Source organism: Melanotaenia boesemani, chromosome 21 (genome assembly GCF_017639745.1).
Source record: "Melanotaenia boesemani isolate fMelBoe1 chromosome 21, fMelBoe1.pri, whole genome shotgun sequence".
NCBI lineage: Eukaryota > Metazoa > Chordata > Actinopteri > Atheriniformes > Melanotaeniidae > Melanotaenia > Melanotaenia boesemani.
This window is the reverse complement of record NC_055702.1, coordinates 3278054-3302389: the sequence shown is the minus strand read 5'-3', so window position 1 is coordinate 3302389 and position 24336 is coordinate 3278054. Positions and strand designations below refer to the sequence as shown.

Here is a 24336-nt window from a genome sequence, read left to right as displayed (position 1 = left end):
GCCTGGGAGGGGAGCTTGCTGGGGACGGGATGCTCAGCTGGGCCCAGCTTGACGAAGCCACAGGTTTCCACCTCCAAGTAAACTCACCACCTGCAGGGTTGAACTTCGAGGTCGGGTTCACTGCAAATTGGGTGGTGCTCGAAGGTGGGAACCTTGTCAGTCCAATCCTTGGCTACAGCGGAAATTATCTATGTAATGCAAGATCTAAAACAATTCCACAAAGATACATAAAAAACACAAAGAGACAAAACATTTGAAAAACAAACACAAAAATTTACATAAATTATATATAAACAAAAAACTCATGGAAAAAGGCAAACTGAATAAAAATTATGCAAAAGCCAACCAGACATCAGACTGAGACACTGAAAAGAATAAAAATATGCATATAGAGACACAAGAAGAACCAAAGAGATCCTAGACAGACACAAAAAGAACATGAAGACACAGAAAATACTTTAAAAAATATTACAATGAGGAAGAGAGAAAACACAAAGACAGAACCACAAAAAGATGGAGACCACAAATGGACAAACTTCTACAAGACATGAATAAACAGAAACAACACTACAAAAACAGAAATGCAGTGATCACCAAGAATTATAAAGACACACAGAAGGACGACAATGAGACAAAGAAAGAGGAACAAATAAACCACAAAGAAAAAACCCACAAATAGACAAAAAGCCACCGCATCCTACTAAAAACATCAAAAAGAGACTAGATGGAAAGAAATGGAAGCAAATAGTTGACTTTTACTGACACATTTCTGAATTAATCCTTTAAACAGTCAAATGTGATGAGCTTTTATTAGACTTGTAATGACTGGTTGATTTTGTACTGTACTTCCGCTCACACTGTCTTTTTGTTCTGTACTGTGAAGTGTTACTAATGTTTGGTTTTACAGGGTGTTAACAGAGGTGTGAGTACACAGCATGTCCCGATAAAAGCTCTGTAAAATGTCCCGTCTGGCAGCACATGTGCTTCACAAGGACAGTCCACTCATGTCTCTAAAAAAAGGAAAAATCACTTTAAACACGGAGTATGAGACCAGATCAGAGTGAAATAAAGTAGCATGGTGCACGTTTAGGCAAGACAAGGCGAGTTTATTTGTGTAACACAATTCATGTACAAGACTATTCAAAGTGCTTTACATAAAACACTAAAAGCATGAAAAAAAAGCATGAAAAAGTAAAATCCTACATTTTTATCATGTTTCCTGTTTTTGTTCCAGTCCTGAACAGGAAATAGTCATTTCAGGAGCAATTTCTGGCTAAAAGCACTTCAAATACATCATGCTCTCAGCCTTAAAGACATTTTCATGAAGCCAAAGACTGAAATGAGGCAAACTGATATACTAAAAGTGTCTCCTTGACAACCGTGCTCCGAAACCGGTGGAAAACATGGGGGCCACTTTAGAGAGCGTCCGCTCGCTGTGATCATGCATAATCATGGTGGACGCGTACCACAAGCCCCGCCAGCATCTCCCATTAATACATGAAAGGAAAGATGTGGTTTGTGAAGAGATGCTCCAAAGTCTGGTTCTCCACATGCCGGCTTTTTAAAATGAAGACACTTGATTAGTTAAAAGCTGCTTTTACGCAAATGTGTGGGGGTAAAACGAGAAGAATGCCAGCACACAAGCACACGTTCGATGGGTCGGCTTCTCCAGAGGTCTGCCAGTAACCCTGGCATTTCCGGACAGGGTTGGCCTCAGCTGCATGTAGTAACACTGGTTGTTTCTTTGCTTTCTCCATGATAGTTTGGCTGGTTTAACTCATCAGAAGTAGTCCAAGCTCTGTTGTCTTGTGTTGGGAGAGGATGAAGTAGTTAGAACTCACTAGAAACGGAGCTGGTGATGTGTCAGTGTTGTTTTTTCTTTTGTATATCTGAAACAAATGCTTTAGTTTCTTGTTATATAAAAACACTCAAAGTTTGGATCTTATTTGCCTTTTGCTGCATTGTTCATTCAGCAAAAACATGCTCCAATATTCACAGCCACAACTAGAATCTAAGATGTAATCTGTTAAATCATAGCAGCATGTGACAAGATACCTCTTCTTCTCATAACAGCACTTTACTTGAATGAAGCAGAATGAGGATGAACGGAGATTTTAGTGACCGTGAATGTGGCTTGTTGGTGTCAGAGGTCAGAGGAGAATGGACAGACTGGTTGGAGATGATAGAAAGGCAACAGGAAGTCCAATCAGCACTGGTTCCAACCAAGGTCTGCAGAACAGCATCTCTGAACACACATCACGTCCACCCTTGAAGCAGATGGGCTACAGCAGCAGAAGACACACCCGGTGCCTCCTGCCAGCTAAGAACAGGAAACTGAGGCTACAATTCACACACACTCACCAACACTGGACAATAGAATAACAGATGAGTCTACATTTCAGCTCCACATTCAGATGGTAGCATCAGAGTTTGTTAAAAACATCATGAAAACATGGATCCATCCTGCCTTGCCTGGGCCCCTTAGTACCAACATGGCCTGGTTTAACCAGCACAGCCTACCTGAGTATTGTTGCTGACCATGTCCATCCCTTTATGACCACAGTGGAGCATCTTCTGATGCTACTTCCAGCAGGATAATGCACCATGTCAGAAAGCTCAGATCATCTCCACCTGCTTTCTAGAACATGACGATGAGTTCACTGGACTCCAACGGCCTCCACAGCCACCAGATCTCAGTCCAGTAGAGCAGCTTTGGGATGTGGTGGAACGGGAGATTCTCATCATGGATGCAGGCGACAAACCTGCAGCAACTGTGTGATGCTGTCATGTTAATATGGAGAAAACCTCTGAGGAAGGTTTCCACCACCTGCTTCCATCTATCACACCAGGATTAAAAAGGGGGTCTGACCTGGTTCTAGCAAGCTGGACCTGATAAAGTGGCTGATGAATGTTGATTGAAACATACAATTAAATAGTAATATTTTATTTTAAAAAATGGATCCAGAGATTGAGGATTTATTAATGAGAAATTTTCATATGAAGGGATGAAAAACCAGATGATTACCACCCTCATCTCTGCAGGTCTTCTCGGCTTTTTAAGCTTTAGCATCTTTTAGCTCTTTGTGTTGTTGGCCTCTGGGTAAAATGTGGAATTGTGCTTCTTCAACCATCAGGCAAATTGACATTTGAGTTTGGAGGCATCGTGTAGAAATAAGTCAAGCAGGATATATCAAAGTAGCCTCGAACAGTGCTCAATGCTTTTGTGTTTTTCCTTTTGTTTCTATCACCCTTTAAGATTTATGCATACTCCTTTTTAAATCTATTTTTGGATAAAAACAAACTATTAAAATATTAAAATCCAGTTCCTGGCAACCTTCACTAGAGGTCAGGAATGATGCTTTCTGCTGAAAAATTACAGAAGTCCTGGATTTCTAGAAGCCTAAAAACAGATCCCTCTATTTGGCTCATCCTCACTGTTCAAACTGCAACCAAGATAAAAATCTTTCCACCAGTAAAAGCTCCCAGAAACTGGACTGGCTCACAAACAAAGGACAGTTTGTAGCTTCAGTAGCTGTGGACCATCGTGGGGTCAAGAATTACTGTAAGAATAAACCAGAGCAAACAGGAAAAAATAGTCTTTTGAAAAGCTGAAGCTTCTCCAGCAGAGTCCTGGTTACGTGTTGCACATGAAGACATTTTGCTTTGGGACGTTTTTATACCACAAAGTTTAGAAAAATAAAAATTTTATTTTAATAGATTGTTTTTTTCATAACAACGAGGTCATATAATGTTTACGATGAAAACAAAAACGTATTTAATGGTGCACATTCCCTTTGAGTTGCTTCTATTATTTTGCACAAATTCTACTTTTCATGAAAATACATCTTTGAGTGTGAGCTGTAATCAGCTGCCTCTGTGTTACGTAACAGCCACTGCATGGTGATGAGATGCCACATCTGAGCACGTGCAGTCAGAGCCAGCAGAGATGGAGAGATTCATTCTGCTCCAGTGGCCTCTGAAGAATCATCCACTCACAGACCAGAAAACACGGGTGCAAAACCCAAATCTGGGTTTAAAAAGAAAGATGCAGGGAAGCTCTTTGTGAGGAAGACTGAGGAGGAAGGAGGAATAACTGTCTGATGTGTGATGAGTTGGATTTTCTGCTTCATTAAGCCTCTCCGGCTGAGATGATTCATCCAGATAAGAGCCTCAAACAGCAGGGCGCATTTTACTCTCTGCGCTGCGAGGTTCATGCAGGTGAACCATTAACATCCCAACATTTTTCGCTCTTTGCTTTGCAAACTTTCATCTCTCGCTGCTTTAATGGTATTGGTGCATACTGTCCCGCATCTACATCTAGTCTTGTATTTTCACGCTTCGCTGGTCATAGCGTAGCTGCAGATACACACAAACTGCACACTTAAGAGACCAACAATCCCCCTGCGTCTGCGCTAGCTCCCGGCTACAAGGACTTGATAAATGCCAGGCTTTCTCTGCAAACACACACTGAATGATATTCTCTAGCTGACATCTTGACAATTACTCTGCTCACTGAAGCTGCTCACTGAATATTTAAAGATCCAAAGAAGTACATATGTTGGCTCCCACACAGAGAAATACTGTATGATTGAGAAAAAAAACATTCAGATTTGATTTTTTCAGAAACTTTGAAAGAAAAGAATCTGCACAGGTTCATTGATTCAGACAGGTGTCCTCTGGGCATTTGGGGATAAACATTTAATTTCCATCCTCAAAGCACAATGACATTAAAATTCACATCCCTGTGTAATATGATCAGCCAACACAGAAGCTTAATCTGCCCTCGACATCGCTTCTTAAACTGAAAATCCTCCCAGCAGTTTGCCTGTTTCTCCCACAGAGAAGAACACTACTGCTGTTATCACCAAACAGAATAACCACACCAACAGAAACCCACAAAAATCCCGTCATCCCGGGGGACGGCGAGGTATTAAGAGAAAGGGCAGGAAGAATGAGGGCAAACAAAGAAGTGACATTCGCTTGTGTTTTGACGGGAGGTCAGAGGGAGGGACTGACACCGCTGGTTTTCTCTGTGTTGTGACCTTTAACAGATCACACACACATAAAGCTCAGCGTGTGGCCGCAGACACGTTGACGCACGCCTCAGCTCATAAACGAGTGTAAACATTCATGTCAGAGCTTCAAATAAAAGTATAAATCCCCACAAGAGACATTGAAGCTTAGAAATGACCCTGCGTGAGCTTTCAGAGGAAAATATCATCCTCAAATCAGTGTCAAAGAAATTCAATATTAACTCCTTAAAACTTTATTTTAGATCCATCAAAGCAGAAAACTAGAGGAGGATTAGGTGAGGAGGACAGAAGGAAGAGAATAAAAAGAAGAAAAAGAAAAGGGAAAGAAAGACAACATGGTTAAAGATCGACAGGAAAAACCTGAGAAGGTAAACCGGGACAAAGGGAGAGAGAAAGGATGAAGGGATAATTAGGATAAAGGAGAGAAAAACTTAAGAAAGGGTAGAAAAAGGGAGGGTGGAAAGGAAGTCAGAGAGGAGGACAAGGAAGGAGGGAAAGAGGGAAAAAATGGACAGAAAGGAGAGACAAGGGTAGGAAAGAGGAATGGAACGGGGGAGGAATGTAGAGATTGACAAAAGAAAGAGAAATTAACAAAAAGTGGCAAGTGAGGGAAAAAGAAATAAGTAAAGAGAGAAATAAAAGAAGAGAGAATGCAAGTAAAGGTAAAAGCAGGACAAAAGAAGACAGGAAGCAGACATTATGAATGAAGAGAAAAATAAGGTGAGTAATGAGACAAAAAGGAAAGATTGAAGATGAAAAAGTAGAATTTAAGACAATAAAAAAGATGATTAAATTGAGAAAGATGGAATGAAAATGAGAGGTAAAGAAAGATGAGGGAAATGGAGGGATGTCTGATGAGCTCGTCTGACTCTTCGAGCTGAAGAAACCAGACGATACTGAGCTGATGGAGGGCGGTTTGGGGAGGAGAGGAGGAAGCTGCATGCTGAGCAACACCCAGCTCATTCCTACACAAACAAAACTCCTCACAGCAGAAGAGCCGGCGATCCGAGAGGTTTCCTCAGAGTTTCTGAACACAGAAAACAAATCTGCTCAGAGGACTCAGGTTTCTTGGTTAGCAGCTTCCTGTGTTATTAGCTTACAGTGTGGGCAGCCTGCCTGCATATGGATGGAAGGAAGGATTCCCACATGATGTGAACGGCTAATCCTCCTCATCCTCTGTGTGATGATCCACACTGTGATTGTTTTCACTTCGTGCTTCAGAGCAGCCGGATGAGACGTCATCTGTGGAGTTAAATTAGTCTCATAACAGTTACAAGTGTGTTAAAAAATCCACACATGCATATTAATCCCTCTAAACATGTATAAATTATTACAAACTGCACAGATATGAATATTTTACATGCAAAGTTTTACCCTCAACATGTTTAAAAAGCTTCCTGAGCACACAGATTGTTCAGTGCACGTGCACAGGCCAGACGTGCACAGATACGATCACATTTGTGTAGCATGTGCATTAGATTCCTTTTACACCCTCACAGCTCCTCGCGCATCCACAAATATATGGTGCATTTAAGTGCTGGCGGAAAGCTGAGTCATCTGGATTTTATTTGGATTCATATATTATTTCCCTCTATAGTGTTTTAGAAGAGGAAAAGATGGTTTCTATGGAGACAGAGCTATTAATTACTCCTTAATTACAGCACATAGACCTAAAATGTATGCATTTGTGAGTCATAGAGCTATAAATAGATGCTTTAAATTAGCTGACTCACATTATTTCACTGTATGGGCAAAGGGGAGAGCTGGCTCGGGCGTTCATTTCAGGGGGCATCATCTTGTCTGCCAGCAGAACAGAGTGAGCTCATAGTAACAGATCTGTAGGGACTGACTCTCGCCCTTCTGGTCAATCTGCCATGTTTCAGTCCAATAAGACATTTTTTACATAGCAACAAAAATGACTGTTGTAGAATAACTTAGAAGTCGAGAGAGAAAAAGTAACAGGAATGTTTTTAAAATTTTCTCAAATTACTTTACCCTACTTTTCTTAGAATATAAGGCAGTCTCCATGACAACGGAGGATGTCATTTCCTGTATCTGGATGTTGCTGGATGGTACAGAGTAGAGTTACCATCCTCCTAACCTGCAGGAAACCACAATCAATCAGGGGTGATGATGATGACTGTCACCTAATAGTGTGACTTGGTACATTTGGGGGTCTCAACATTTTTTTGGTTCAAGTTGCTTTCACACTGCACTATTCAAATGAATTGGACCTTTTAAATAATGTGTTTCTGTCCTTGTCAGAAGGGGCATACATGATAAATTATTGATGATTGGCTTAGGCTCCGGCTTCCCCACAACCCTTCACGGATGAAGCGGTGTTGATAATGGATGGATGGATGGCTGGATGGATGGATGGATGGATGAATGGATGGAAGAAAAACCATGAACAAGTAACTTGCTCTTCAACAACTTCTGTTTCCACCACATGAGATCAAAGAGGGTCGATCTTGCGTTGTAGTCCACTTCCTGCTTTTGGTCCACTTGGAGCCGACTGAGACCTTTGTTTTTAGGCAGAGCAGAGTTCGCTAATTTGATCTGCATCAGGGTTCAGTTGTGCATTCACACCAGACAAACAGGGACCCCAACCAGACGACTGGTGTAAACCCCCCTAAGTTCATTATCATGTCAGTGAACCATGCAGTAGTTCTAGTGGTTCCCAATGACAAATATGACTGATATTTTTCTATTCTGATAGCAAAATATGGACAAATTTGTGAAAGTATAAATAGAAAGACAATGGTGAATCAACAAGAACCAAAAAGAAAAAGAACAAGAAAAATGTGCCTCCCACAAAAAGCTGTTTGTGCAACTTTTCTGTTGGTCGTTAGAAAAGTTGTTTGAATCCACCTAAAGCGCGTCGTATTCTTCGAAATGCAAAACCACTAAAAAAATTTCATTTGTCTTTTCTTACTCACATTCTCTAAATGCAATATTGGGAATAGAAATCCTTCCATCCTCATGAAAAGGTAAACATTGTGGAAATAAATGTTGCTCTGTGTGGGTCGAAAAACCGGAAAGCAGGAAGAACATGAGGCTGGAGTCGGAGTTTTGGTGGTTGAAACAGAAAGAAGTGAGCATGAATAAAGTCGCTGGCTACAAACCAGCATGGAAACTGTAAATTGGGCTCTCAGGTGGTCCTGGTGTCATCGCGTCTCCAGAGTGGTGGTTTTCGATGACATGCTGGTGTTGGTTGTGTTGTTGGTATTTCTGAGATACCAGGTTCTTTCCTTTGCTTTACTTCATGAAAAGGTTGTTTTTTAGGCTTTAGGATGGCTTTTAGGAGAATTTGTTTCAGTTTTAGGTAGTTTGGAAAAGATTGTTTGATAATTATGCGGTTTTTATTGTTTTATTGTTGAAGCTATATTCTGATGTCAGACTGAGCTGCAGGTTGTCCTACAGCTGCTCAGGTGAGACTGTCAGACCTCCAGGTGATAGACGTTGGGCTGTGGTTTTCCAGTTTGTGTGCAGAGGGTTAATAATCCTTCTGGTGATGGAAAGTGTTGTTTTTGGCTTAGCACAGGATGCATGAGCATTTGAATGAGCCTGAACTGGATTTTCAAAGAAGATGTCACCATGGAAACGTATGATTTTCAAGTATTTATTTTATTTATTTATTGTTTTACATCTACTTTGAATCAGAGCATTTGGTGTTGGTGATGAATCACATGTGCACTGAGGCTGCTGTTGTTGTCGGCCTTTATGTTTGTCTGTTTGCTCGCAAGAAAAACCAGAAGTCTGATCAGATTGTTCATGATCAGATCATCAGCTTCATGCATCCCAAATGGGTTTGTTTAACCACCTGCAGCTCCCCCTCCACCCATCTGTTTTTCCTCCTGTCTCCATCATTTTCTGCCTCTTCTGTTGCTGTTTTTTTTTTCCTTCAGGATGATGAGTCTTCCTGTTGTCATGCTGCCCTCCATCTCTCTCAGCCTCTGATGGGATGATGGTGTCAGCAGCAGGGTGGGGGAGGACAGAGGAGGAGGGATGATTTATTTTACCAGCGCCAGCATTTTTCTGATACAGCGGCCGTGTTGACCGTGAGAGCACCAGCTTTGTCCCTGTCACCGCCTTGGCACACAAACACATCCATGCATATCTTACTGTGAGGCGTTTGTATTGATTGTATCTGCTTCTGATCATGTGACCCTGTTTACAACCTCTGCAGTGGAAACCAAGGCCTTTTTCCTTGAAGTTGAAAATGAAGTGTGAAGCGTGGTTTTCCAGCCTCGGGAGGCTTTAGGGTAAAAGTGGCTCCAGGAAATGGAGCCATCAAAATTTGTCAGAAGCAAAGAGTTTTAAAGTTGGAAAGTTTTAGTCTGAACCATGATGCTATTTCATCCTAAGCAAGTGATGTTAGTACCCAAATCCAGCAAGATGTTTTAGTAATATAAATATCACAAAGAACATGTAAATCCTTTAAAGAATGTGACCAAAATTCATAAAAACTTACTTTTTATTCTGTTCCCACAGTTAAAATAATTATTAAAAACATGAGTGAGTGAACGCAGACCAAAAGAAAACAACCTACAGACGAGTTACCAGCTCATAATTGACACTGTGGATATTAACCTGTCTCAGCTGCTGTCAGGAAACGGTGAGATGCACCCTGGACAGGTCACCAGCCATTACAGAGACAAACAACCACTCGTCCTCACCCCTGGAGTCAGTTTACAATAATCAGTTCACTTAACATGCATTTTTTTTTTAGCTGTGGGAAGAAGCCGGAGTACCCGGAGAGAAAATTTGAACCAGAACATGTTTTCCTGTGAGGTGACATTTCTAACCAAACCACCCTGTAGCCATGCGTCAAACAGATTAAAAAAACTATATCTACATCTACAACTGTTAGGATTTTCTATTGTGTTTGGCAAGATGTTATGCATTATCATAAATTTTTTTTGCATTTGAGGATCTAAAGATCCCCTAAGTGATATATAAAAATGACGGTATACCTTTGTTTTCTCAGAGGAGAAACAAAAAACAAAAAAACAAGAGGATCTGCAGTCTGTAGAGCATCCGTCAGTGGCTGGTCGGTTGCCTGTCAAGTGTCTGGACTCTTGGTTAGATTAATCATTTACCTAAAGTTTAGCCATATGAGAGACACAGGCTGAAAGAACCGGACTTATTATTCAGGAGGAATATTAAATGAGGCATGCGTGATGTAGGAGAAAGTTCAGGTGTCCTCAGTTTGATGTATGTGTAGAAGAGTGACCTTTAGAAAAGCTGGAGGACACATTTGCATCTCATAGAAAATGCTCCATGTTTCTGATCCTGTTCTCATCCTAAACATCAGTCTGTGTGTGAACTGACAGAAATCCTGATTTATTAACATTCCCATCCTCTCATCCCTTCACTTACAGGCTCTGTGACTAATTATTCTAAATATTAAGTTCAGCCTTTTTAAGGGCCCGATGAGGCTGATTATATCAAACTGGCTACCCATTTAGACAGTCCCCTCTCCCTCATCTTCTTTCATCCTTAACTAGGATCACTGTGCAAAATCTTCACTCTGGCCATTTTCCAGCCCTTCAGGTGGACCTTTCTCTCTGCTGAGCTTTAGATAATTCTGCTGTGGATGCTCACCCAGGCTGATGATGGGTGAAGGGTGTCAGCAGTGCTTTGTTTAAACTTCCTCCTCAAAGGGATATGAGCAGTAGGCTCAGGAAAAGAGTCAAAGCAGCACTGCTAACTAGACAGGGGACGGTGACCCTTTGGGCTTAAAACTGCTCATGACAACAAGTCGGCTTATCTGAATGCAGCCGCGGTGATAGACTGATGGCTGAGTTTTATGTTCAGGGAGGCTGCAGAGTTAAAAACATGGACAGACACATCCAGGAACATCAGTCTGTCAGCTGTAATCTGACTCCCTGATGTGCCAGCCTCACTATGGGCCTATCTGACAAGTCAAGTTACACCAGATACTTACACCTGTCTATTCCAATAAAATTACCATTTTCCCTTGTTTTGTGTCAGAGGGTCTGAAACCCTCTCATGCTCATCAAACCATGCTCATAACAAGAGAAGCTTTGCATAATTTAACATGCACTCACTGTCCACTTTATTAGGTCCACCTGTTCAATTGCTTGTTAACAAAAATATTTAATTAGCCAATCACATAGCAGCAACCCAATACATTAAGTCAAGTAGACAATAGAAGATGGAGAAACGTTGCTGGTCCGTGTACACATATCTGTGAACGAGCATGCACAGATATGTGCATAAATGCTAAAAAAGGAAAGATCATTAAAATTAACCTCACAAACCAAAAGAACTCCAAATGTTGCAGTCCTGCTGTAAAGTTATATCTTGTTTATATATTTTTTTTCTGGAGACTGGACATAAATATCCTAGATGATGTGGAGACATCACTGTGAGGTTGCCAGGCAACCAGCTGTTGCTAAACTAAGCTAATATCCAGCCAGCTCTGACTCCATTTTTATTTTACAAACATAACACTGTTATGTCTGTAAACCTGTCTCCTTATGGAGCAGTACCAGTATTTGGTTTTACCACACGGTCTGGTGGTGTTTCCTTTATGATGCTGACAGTCAGAAATGCCGCAATGTTCACATCAAGTTGTTAAATTATCAGATGAGGGATTTTCAGACTCTCGCCTGATAATTGCTAGGATAGGATGGATGAATGGATGGATGGATGGATGGATGGATTAGTGGATAGATGGAGGTAGGGATATTTCTGCGATTTGTCTCCTCACACTCACCTTTTCATGATTTAGTCATCAACATGTTCTTCAGCTTTCTGCCTCGGACAGCTAAAAAAAGGCTTCCATCTCTGATTGGCTGAGAGCGACGTGGTGCTGAAGCTGCTGGTGGAGCAGAGAAAAATGCACCATCTCCAAACATGTTCTCCTTTATCTCTTCAATCTGTGTGTGTGTGTGTGCATAACAAAGACCTCTGGGGGGATAAACTACTTTTAACAGGAGACATTTGTCACTTTGGACCTGGGTTCATTAAAGAAAGGAGAGTCCTCTGTGTTTCATTAGAATCAGCAGTCAGTTGTATTGATTGTACACAGAAACCGAGGAAAACACAACAACCAGCTACATTTATGTGTTTCCTGCCTAATACCTTTGTAATCAAACCGTTTGTGACAGGCCTCAGACCTGTTCAGCATCATCACATCAATTCAACAATCATCCTCCTTCCTCTCCTCATCCTCTTGCACCTTCACACTTTTCCTCTTCTTCCTTAATAGAAACTCACCCATTCGATCAGATGTTAGCGAATTCCTGCTAACACTACTGCACCTCTTAACCAGCCTGCTTTGGACACTTTGAGGAGTTTTGTGAAAAGAATGTTGATACGGGGGAAAAGTTTGAGAGCTTATATCTAGTGGCAAAAACTGCAAACTGCATCCAGATAAATTTGCCTCTCAGTTATGTCCACTCTCATGTCAGCATTTGATTCAAGATTTTGTCTGTAGTTATGGTACCGAAAAAATAATTCCTATTTTTTTTACCCTGGTGAAAACAATGTTCTAAGTATACATGATTTCTGCTTTTATATTGTCTTAAGTTACTTAAACATACTATGGTTTAGAAGAGAAATTGTGTCAGTTTAATTGAAAATAAGTTCTTACAGAGGAGATATTCCTCTTTTTTTAAAGTTATCAATAGGACTCATGTTTGTTGATTTAAATAAATATTTACATGTAAAAATTTATTAATTTTATTAAATTAATACATTAATGAATGAACAGATAAATAAATACAAAAACAAAGTAAATAAATAAAAAAGGATGTCTAAAAAAGAAAGCTATAAATTTGGAGTTTTGATTATTTATAGTTTATATGCTGTTATTTTATTGGTCCAGCCCATCCAGAGACCTGAACTAAAACAAGTTTGACACCCCAATGATGCAGAAACTGACCTGGTCTGTTTTAGAGAACTGACTTAAATACTGCCATTTTACCAACTGATTTGTTCTCTAATTTTCTGGCCCTGCGCTTTAGGTTATGACTGACAGCATGAAATTACAAATACAAGCAGCTAAAATGAAGACGAGGAGCTCAGTCATCATGGGAGTAGGAAGTTCAGGAGGCATATGCATCTGGTCAAGATGCCCACAGAAGATGTGGGATGAAGAGGAGTGTTCGACATGTCCCACAGGGAGGGGGCTTTGTGGCAGCACTTCCCGTGAGATGATATCTTTCCTCTGCCTTGAGGACATCTCTATGATCCCCTGAGAGTGCCTCAGATCTCAGCTTTCAATGTTGTCATAGCAACCAGGTTGCTTGCATGTTTAGAAAAACATGCGGACAACTGGAAAACACTTTTTCCTTCCTTTTCTTTAGTGGAGTGATACACAGTTTATGGATTCTAACAGCACTTCCATCACACACACAAATATAAGACAGTTTCAGCAGATTAAAGAGATGTTTTATGTTCGAGGGTGATCAGTGATGGAGTTACAGACATGATGTCAATCATCTTCCAGCTGCTTAGGTTTAGGTTTAGGGATGAAAAGCGTCCAAGGGTTTAGAAAACACAAAGTTGGCCTTTAAGTGGGCCCTCTCACAATGTCTACACATTTTAGAGAGATGATTTCTTTGGTTACTACTTAAGGAGTCTTCTGCAAAATATAGAAGGTTTTTTTTTTTTAAAACAGCTGAACTTAATCATACAGAAAAACCTGACACATCAGGCTTTGGATACACTCATAAGAGCTTTACGAAATCTTAAATTTTGATTATTATTAAATGTTACAATCTGTCCCACACATATTTTTGCACAGGTTTATTATACTCTAATGTACTGACAAGACTTAAAGGCTTTTGTGTGTAGACAGGAGTTTGTTCCTCAAGTATTAATACTGGATTCATCCTCATGGGTGAGGTGGGAGTTGTACATAAACCACAACATAGTAAGACTATGCCTCTGCCCTCCATAATTATCCCCAGACAAATAAAGAGTCATTAAATCTGAATGTTCTTGTGTAGCTTTGCAGAGCACTAAATGGTTGTTGACCGATTTAGCAAGCTGGCTTCTTCACCCCGTCCTCCCACTGCTCTGCACAAGGCATCACATTGCAGGGTTAATGGACACACGCCAAGTTCTAAACTCCCGTACGCTGAGCAGCTAACCCTGTTTTTCAGTTAAACTTACATCTTATTTATTTTGTTCATTTTTAAAAACTATTCTCTGCTCCCTGCACGTTCTGCCAGACGCCCTCCTAAACAACAGTGTTTGCTCTCTGTCCAATTATACTAAGAGCCTGATACTCAGGAGAGCCGGCTGCAGCAGCTTTCAGAGGATCAGCACAAACTGGCACCAGGAATCACTTCATGTGTGTGTGTGTTCACATGTATGTGTGTATGTGGCTGGGTGGCACTGCTGCTGGCAGGAATCGCTGTGAGAGACTTACGCATCGCCCTGCATGGCTGTCCATCCTATCTGTTTCCTTGGTAACCGTTGCATTTCGGAAGCCAATGTAAAATGACTGGGGATGAGATTTTATCTGTGAGATTAGACAACGTGCACGGAGCCATTGTGCATATTGTACAATTCAGACCATCAACACTTCTGCTGCTCAGAGTGAGCAGCCAAGAGGAAATTACTGCAGAAAGCAGCTCATCAGAGAGCATTGTTAGAGAATGGAGGGACTGTATCTGCATTAAGAGCACATCCTGTTTACGTCTACATCTCACTTTTAATTAAACTACCAACTCTGTTGTTTAGCCTCCAATAAACAGTGAAAAATCATGCACTACCCTCCCACATTAAGGTGATTTCTGCATGTTGTGGTGCACATTGTCTCTTACTCTCAATGTTGGGTTGCTTCATTTAAATTAGAAAAAAGGAATCCTCATTGCCTTCTGGTTTTAGATTCCCAGACTGCTTGGATGCCCATGACTGTCTTGTCCACAAATTTCCTATCAGTCTTCTGCCTCTGCCTAATTAAGACAGAAAGAACCTGGCTGCTGACAAGATACTGGACCAAAGGGCCATCATCGCCCTTCACATCAGACTCAGAAAACATCAAAGAGAAACATTTGTCAACATCTTTAAAACATCATAATGTGGGAAGCTGTGAAATGCTGTTTTGTTTATGGTGTTATGACGGGAACACTAATCATCGTTTTTAAAACCAAATCCTGACCAGTCCCCTGTGAGAGAGAAGTAGAAACGTTTGGACATTACATTTAATGAGAAAGTGTGTCCAAACCTTTGACTGGTGGTGTATTCTGAGAAAACAGTTCAAATGACCAGGTTGGTCCAACTGTTATGAGTTTCAGCACTATGGTCATTTTAATTATAACAACCTTAAAAAAAGCAAAAACATAATATAAAATTATTTACTCTAATTTAGTGAATTAGTAGATTTTACTGTTATGGGTGTAAAACTTTAGAGTAAATGTAAAAAAATAATATGTGTTTAAATATGTATATACAATGATTATAAGCTTGTTTTTCATAATGATGCATGAGATATCTGGAGAGGTTATATAACTAACATTGGTTTAAATGGTTGATTAATTTGCCTTGTAAAATATTTAATATATTTAATGTAATTTTTCCTTGTGTTGATTTTTTTGTTGGTAAAAAAATGTGGACGTTATCCGAGCATTTGCTTCAGCCTGCAACTGTCTGCTTTATCTCCTTCATCATTTTGTTTGTTATGTTTTGCCTCCACAGGAGGAACCAAGAAACTGTCTTCATCCATGCAACAATAAAAAATAAAAGCTATGACTGTGGATACGAACAGGCCACCAGCTGCAGCTGATGAAATTAGTTGTTTCTGGATTGTTTCACTTGATTAATTTGTTTAACGTAATTCCCACTAATTTCAACAAAGCCAAATTAATAATTTATGTGCTGATCACCTTAAAACTTTGTTTAGCATTCAGAGAGGAATATTAGTTTAAATGGAAAACACAGCCATTGCATTGTATAATATGAAATTATTACCAAAAAGAATAAATATACTGTGCTGAAAGACCAGAGTGGCTGAAAGATGGAAATAGACAAAATGACAAGAATTAATTTTTTGAAGGTGCATTTTTGAACAAAATACAAATGAGAAAACACAAGGAAACATAATGTCACTTAACGGTTACCTTTAACCAACTAAACATAACTGAAATCTAACAAACCAAACTTAAATCTCACATGCAACCTGCTACATTAATCTGACCCTCCTAACAGACCAAAGGCCAGCCTTATGTAACCTCAAGTCCTGCTAACAAAATGGTTTCCTAAGCTCCTACCACTTGACAGGTGAGTCTTTTACATAAATTCAACCTACAGTTAAGTTACTCATTCACAGTAAACTTAAATAATCCCCCCACCGATACTTGAACCCTTCCAGGGAATTCATTAACCAGGACAAATTCTATCAATACAGGAAGTGATGTTCTTTTCCTCCTTTTGCTCCTGGAACAAGTGACAAGTATGTGTAACATCAAATTTAATATTAACAAATAAAACAGTTTTAACCAAATAAACAGAACTAAAGATAGTAACTCTGGTCTGAGTCGTGCTTTAGACAGACGTTTATGTATATTAGCTGAATTCAATCAGAAAGCAAAACACAAACAAACCCGGGATGGTTGGTGTCTGCTGAGCAATGATGAAGCTGACATTGTTAAAATAAAATCAAAGAGGTATGAATATGTGAAAATAGTGACAAACGGTGTGGACTCACCCACTTTGTCTCTTATACATATTTAGATTTGATTAAAGGGTCTTTGATTTTTATTTAAGACATCCTGCAGATGTTAATCTCTGCCTTTATTTTTCTTGTATTTTTCCCCATAAGTGTGTTTCTGGGCTGCTGCAATATAACACTTACTCTAGCAACATGATAAAACTTCATTAATCATCAATCTGAATTCTTATTATAGAACATTTACATTTACTTGAGTGAATTAACATAAGGCCATTTATTTATTTACAAACCCCCTCCCGGCCCTGTGAAGCAGTATGAAAATGTAATAAAAATCCATTTGGATGTGTTTGTGTTTGTGGTGTGTGTGTGGTGGGGCTGCTGAGCTCTGCAGAGGCTTATCACTCATTCATTGTGTTCTGAGTAAAAACTGCATGACCATGTTTCAAAGCATTTAATTTCCAGCAAAAACACGAATCAAACATGTGAATCTATTTAAAATCTCCTGAAACAGCAGCGAGATCAAAACCCAGCACAAAAACCTCAGTTTGATGCTATAATCCTGCATCTCTCATGTCACTTCTACTGTAATAATCCCATGGTTTACGCTCCTGTGTTTGTCTCTCTGTGTCCTCCAGATGGTGCTCCACTGAGTGAGCTGTCCTGGTCATCCTCCCTGGCTGTGGTTGCCATCTCCTTCTCTGGTCTCTTTACCTTCGTCTTCCTCATGCTGGCCTGCCTCTGTTGCAAGAAAGGAAAGATTGGCTTCAAGGTGGGCCTCCTCTCAGACATGCACAGCATAGTTTCTCCACATGAAGCTTAAAGTGTGGGGAAGAACTGATGCACCTCAGCACACACAACATCCATTTTTATGAAGTCTTTCAAAGGGATGTGCACTCTCATTCTCTCTGCCCATGAGCGATGCTGCAAATAGCATTCCTTGAAACTTCTCACTGACGTCCATGACAATGTCCTCAGCCATTTTTAGAGATGTGTGTTTGGGAGGTAAGAAGAACAGCAAACAAAGCGGGTGAAGTCGATGTTTGTGCAGCCCTGCAGCTTTTTTACGACCATCTTGTAGATGTAGCAGCACTGAAATGGGTCAAAGCAACGAATTGGGACAGCAGAAAAGGAGGGTGGTGTGTGTTTGTGTGTGTGTGTGTGTACTCACTGGACAAAAACCTTGAATATGTTGCTATGACTTTATTCAGTGTCAGTGAAAGCACTGAAGGCTGCTGAAGCTAAAACTCGCTGCCTTGAGGAGTGTGTTACAACAAACTTAGCTGCATTTCTCCCCAAGCTCGGTGTACACTGCATTTCCACGCATAAATTTAGAATATAAAAAAGCTGCTGCATTATTTACATTCTGGAAACAACCTTCTTCTTCTCTGCCTTTAGTAGAAAAATTACAACGCTTCTTGTCTCAGCAGCTGCTGTGGAAATACGGTAAACCAGAGATGACATTTACCTTCCATCCACCACACATTTACTCTGCATGGTCAGCAGGAACGTTTAGCACGCCATTCAAGGTTTGGAGAACCATCTGACCTCAATTAGTCAAGTTACTAAAACCACACTGTTAACTTAAAGTGATAATTGGGCATGCATCAAAATGATTTATAGAGGTGAGTCTCTTTCCTTGCCACACTAAATGGTTGTACTTACACAGAGCAGAAAGCTCTTGACAAATGTTAATGTCAACATGGAATGAGCAGCTGTTTTCCCAGAACAAGCTCAGCCTGGCTTCTACTATAAACTACTTGGATTAGAAAAAAAGTGTTTTGTAGTACACTTTTTAGAGACACACTGCTAACAAACAAACATATGACTCATTTGGGCAGAAATAAACACAAAGTTATTATCAAAGTGTAAAAAGAAGATTTGGATTTGAGGATCGTGTATGAAAGTCCTCTTTTAATCCCACCAAGCTCTGACATTCTCTATTTTTTCTACATTCTCACCTAGCATGAAGCTAACATTTAGGGATCTCACCTAGCATGAAGCTAACATTTAGGGATCTCACCTAGCATGAAGCTAACATTTAGGGATCTCACCTAGCATGAAGCTAACATTTAGGGATCTCACAGCATGAAGCTAACATTTAGGGATCTCACCTAGCATGAAGCTAACATTTAGGGATCTCACCTAGCATGAAGCTAACATTTAGGGATCTCACCTAGCATGAAGCTAACATTTAGGGATCTCACAGCATGAAGCTAACATTTAGGGATCTCACAGCATGAAGCTAACATTTAGGGATCTCACCTAGCATGAAGCTAACATTTAGGGATCTCACCTAGCATGAAGCTAACATTTAGGGATCTCACAGCATGAAGCTAACATTTAGGGATCTCACCTAGCATGAAGCTAACATTTAGGGATCTCACCTAGCATGAAGCTAACATTTAGGGTTCTCACCTAGCATGAAGCTAACATTTAGGGATCTCACCTAGCATGAAGCTAACATTTAGGGAACTGGTCCATGTAAGCCAGGGCTGCCAACTGTTTATAGGTAAAAAGATGGGAATGAAAATGTTATTTGCTAATTAACGTAGCATGTTAGCATTAGCTTATTAGCAACATATGTAAAATCACACTTAAAAAAGCTAACTGACCTGTGTTCACAGCTTTTTACTTTAAATAAGTAAAGAACAGATCGGATTTGATTCAAGCCTTTTTTTATTATTATTATCAATGTAAATGTAGAATAAATATCTGAGCTTTGGATTGCTGCTCTGAGAGAACATAATATCTGAACAATTTATTTTAGGGTGAGACTTAATATGGGAATGCTTTTATAATGCAGCTCATTACACCTTTTGTCTTTACTACAAGCCTCTGCTGGGACCCATATTAATGCTTAACAACTGTCAGAAGATTATTTATTATTCTGTTTGTTCATTTGTGTTGCTGCATTATGTAATCCATTAACATAATATGTGCTAGTTTACAGGGATTTGCAGAAATATTTGTTTCACTATGAAACTGTGTTCACAAATTTAAGTCCCTCAGATGACTTTACTCCCAGAGTCAGAGACATTAAAGATAGTTTTTTTAATGAGGAACATTAATCAGAGTTCAGGAGCCATCTGCAGCCATTTGGTAAACAGACTTGTACTTATAGCGCTTTTCCAGTCAGCTTGACCACTCCAAGCACTTGTACACAACATCTATCTGCGATGTGGTGAATCTAAATGCTAAACAAGCTTCAGTCAGACAGACTTCATTAGTTAATGATTGGAAACACTGTTTTGAACAGGGAGCGATCTAGTGTAGGTGTACTGTACTGCATGTAAGATGTCTCCGTGCTTGGTTTGTGTTTTTGGCTGGTAGGACCACCCAGCTGGAACCTTGTCAGGGTGTTCGGTGAGGGGGGCTGGAGTGGGAAGGGAAGAGGGGGAAGTGAGAGGGCGCAAGGGCGTGAGGAAGGGGATGCCCATGAGCCCATGGTGCATCCGGCCTCAGGGCCCCATCTGGAATTAGACACAGCCCCTCCCAAAAAAAGAAGTGGGAATGTCAGAGGGGGAGAAAGAAAACAGCCCTAGGAGGAGATGAGAGAAAAGCTCTCTGTGTTTTAGAAACAGTAACAGAGAGCTGAGGACTGGGCTGGTCTGGTGTGGTGTGGCTGTCTTTGGGTGAGAATGAGACATCCTGGAAGTAGATTTAGTTTCCTTCAGACCAAAACAATGTTTTAATTCAGTTCAAATCAGTTCATCTTTATTTGTATAGCGGGAAGTCATCTCAAGCCAATTTTATAGACACATTCAGTTGATTGCAGTCTAACTATAATCCATCCATCCATCCATCCATCCATCCATCCATCCATCCATCCATCCATCAATCATTTAAAGTGGGGCAACATTAAGTTAACTGAAGTCGACTCGAGCTATTTGCTGATTATAAATAATGCTACTAGATGCAGTAAGCTAGCAAGTGAACACTGCTTCAACAACAGTAACTATGAGATCCACAAATTGAAATTACTGCACCTTTGTCTTTTTCTTCCTCTTTCCTTGTTTTCCTTTCCTGTGGGCTGGACTGTTTTATGCTCTTAAACATTTTAATCCCACTAAGTATCCATCACGTCTGGTCAGATTCAGATAGTTTGCCTCTCAATCTGGACCCCACCTCACAGAGGACAGATAAGAGTGCAGCAAGGCAGCCAGGAACCCAGAAATCACCATTACTTGGACTATTGCTATTAAGTTGTGTTGCTGTGAGTTTATGGGCATTATCTCCAAATATTAGTAATAATAGGATTGGTTTAAAAGAAATGATGGAAATGTGAGCTGCTGTTCCGCCTTTCTGTGGTATTCTAATCAAAACATGTCACAAACTTTATATTAATGTGTCAGGAAATTGTTTCAGCTTGTAAAAAAACAAGAGAAAAAAGGAGAAATGTTCTCCTGCATGGATTTAGGCTGTTGTATCAGCTAAAGTTTGAAGTAAATGTTGTAGAGGGATGTCAGGTTTAATGTAATGTTGATGAGGTCAAAGGTCAGACTGGCGGTCAGTGGACAGTCCTCGCCAGTGTGATACGGGTGTGTGTGTTTGTGTGTGTGTTTTTCTGGAAGTGGAGTCTGCAGATGTGGGACTGTCCTGCAGATGTTCTTTGGCTTTTGGGAGTGAGAGGAAAAGAGTCAGTGATGTCACATGTGTAGTATGTGAACCCCCCCTCCATCCTTCCATCCATCCATTCCTCCTCCTCCCTCTTGTATTTTTCTCTCACATTTTTGTGAGGGCTCAGTTTCTCTCCTCTCCATTGCCAGATGACCAGCGGTTCACTCTGGCTTGTGAACTGGGAAAATGGGTGCTCCTCCTTCTTCCTTTCTCTCCCTCTCCTCCTGGTTTTCTCTCCATCCCTCCATCCCCAGCCATCGCAGGGACAGTCTGTGGTCAGCTACATATCCTCTTCCTCCTCTCTCTCAACACTGAGATTCTCTCTGCAAGAATGATGAGAATCTTTCCTTCAGCTTCTCTCCCTCCACCTGTGGCCATCCACCAGTGGGCACCCGGGTGGGGGGCTTCTGAGTGTGCATGGGTTTGGATGTGTGTTTGTGGAAAAGCCAGGAAGAGACTGAAAGTTTGAGGCTGTTTGTCATCTTCACCTGTGGACACAGAAGAAAGGTAAGTTTTTATATTAAGATTCAAAGTACAACAAAAAGGTTGTACATATTTAATACGATTCAGTTAACTGAGGAAGATTTTTGTGCTTTTTATGCTGATAGATGGAAAGATTGGGCCATTTTTGTGGTCCTGTAAATGCTAGTGTGGATCTGCCACTGTGTGTGTGTGTGTGTGTGTGCGTGCATGTGTGTGTGTGTGTGTGCATTCATGTGTGTGTGTGTGTGTGTGTGCATGTGTGTGTGTGTGTGTGTGTGTGTGTTGCTGCAGAGAGTGAAACCACATGTTGGATGGGAGGGCGAGCAGGGCCGTGTGAAGATCTGGATCGGAGGCAGAGGGAGGGGGTGCACGGCGTGCATGTGTGTGTGTGTGCTCACATTCTTAGGGGACAGGATGAAGTGGGAGATGGAGGTGTTTATGTGTGCATGTGTTTGTGTGGGTGTTGCGGAGGGCTGCATTGGGTCACATTTTTCCAGCCATGGGACCCCGCAGCCCTCCAGCTCCTATCAAAGACACATTTTTTCAGACATCCGGCCTGTAGATGTGGCTAGCTCCCTCCTCTTTCATCCTCTGCTGCATCGTTGTCACATTTGACAGACTAAAGGAATCTTTTAGATGCTGTTGGGCTTTTTTTCTGTTGTATTCTACTTTCTTTTCTTTTCCTGTTTTTTTCAAGCAGAACATAATAGTTGACACATTAAAATTTTCATCATCAAAGACATTCATGCAACACCAGTTTCCACTCAGACTTGTGAAGACTTTTTGATCCCTCTGCTGTCGGATGCCATGTAGGACTTGTGAATTTGATTTAGAATGTAGAAAATTAAGTCAAATTTTCTTCTCCATTTTTTTATATAAGTACAATTTAAAAAGTCATTATTTATTTCTGTAAAAATATTCAAAACCAAAATGTGTTTCCAAAAGACATCTGAGCACCAAAATCCAAAACATGCTTATCTGTGGAGGAATGGATTGTGATACATGTTGTATTAGAGCTAATAATCTCTGTGCTTAGTGGACTGGCTTTGTTTACACCGTGACTGTCCAACAACTCACAAACAACTCAGAGAAACACTGAACTGGGCCAGGACAGCTTGCTTTAGTTTATCTCAGCTCCTCTCAGTGTTGGTGCCAAAATACAATCAACTTTCTACAGTTTTCTAAGATAAATATATGCTTCAGCAAACGCATGTACAGGATGACAGAACAAAATACTGTACACTGAATTACTGGAAAGAACTACAGCATAAGCTGATTTTTGCAAACTGAATGAGCACGTACAAGCTCGCTGCTCTGATCTGCTTTGCTATCTGTGCTGTGACTGAAAAACATCTGCATCATTCAACAGCACATTAACATTACAGTTAACTTTTATTCCGTTTATTTAAGTAGGAAGCTCATAAGAAAATAAAGTGCATTTGTTTACATGTGCAAGGGTGTTGCAATAAAAATAAAAAAAAGTGACATGTTAGCATTTTAGCGTGCTTGGTTTTGTACAGGGTGGCTTTTACACCAACCTGTAACATTAGCTGTGTCCGAATGTCCACCCTACTCCCTAACTCCTCGTTCACTACACAGGGCTGCACTATATAGCACACTGCATAATGCACTCATTCTCTTGGCGATTCAGACACGAAGCTGCCTATTTTTTCCTTGCCGCAGACCACGTGACTACCAGCCATCACCATGGCAACCACAACACGTGGTCAGATATGTGGTCCCAATGACCGAAAACCTTCACATCACGTTTTTTTCTTTTTAAATGCATTAACACCACTCAAATCTTGAATATGATTAATAAAATACTTACATTTATAGGTCGTTTCTGCCCGCAATGCATTGTGGTCTATATTGACCCGTCTAGTGACCATCGATGCTCACTACTTTTCAAGATGCATTGTGGGTAATTTTGACTGGACATTCGGACACCCCTACAAAATGGCGTGACCCCTATATAGGGCATTATGTAGGGAGTAGGGTGGACATTCGGACACAGCCCATGTCTATGTTCATATTTAAGCTAACTGTTTATAAATAACCCTAACTGTACATTTATCTTTGCCTGACGACTGGCAGCGAAGTAGAGAAATAAATTCCTTGATCCATCTCAAAACTACAGTAACTCCACCTTACAACCTGTTTAAGTCTTACTGAATATCTTTTAGTTATGCCATAATAAATTTCTAACATTTTCACATTCTGTAAAATGTAGGCATGACACAATTTCCATTTGCAATGAAAAATATAACCGTGTTGTTTTTTAGCCTCTAAAATGTATTTATTTTACAGTTTTTTTTAAAGTAAAATGACCACATTTTGCTCTGTAGACCAACAATGGTAATGCACTTTCTTTCATAAGATTGGGTTAAAGCATAAACTAAACAAGGATCTCCAAAGCCACACATACAATATAGACAAGCAAAATAAATCTTTACAAAAGTTTTCCATTAATAAAGAACAACAGAAACATCCGACTTAAATGTAAACTTCAGCCTGAAGTGCAGACAGATAGTCCTGCACACAAGTTTT

General features: G+C 40.3%; 1 protein-coding gene across 2 annotated transcripts in view; it reads left to right on the top strand.

The window, feature by feature from the left end:
• The window catches only part of aatkb (apoptosis-associated tyrosine kinase b), a 60517-nt gene that overhangs the window by 16483 nt on the left and 19698 nt on the right, over window positions 1-24336 (top strand). The window contains exon 2 of one of the 2 annotated variants that reach the window (XM_041974759.1): window positions 17322-17455. In XM_041974759.1, coding sequence (XP_041830693.1) covers window positions 17322-17455 — 134 coding nt within the window. Of the gene's footprint in view, window positions 1-17321; window positions 17456-21562; window positions 21811-24336 lie in introns of those variants that run through there. The other variant, XM_041974760.1, reaches the window with a different exon arrangement.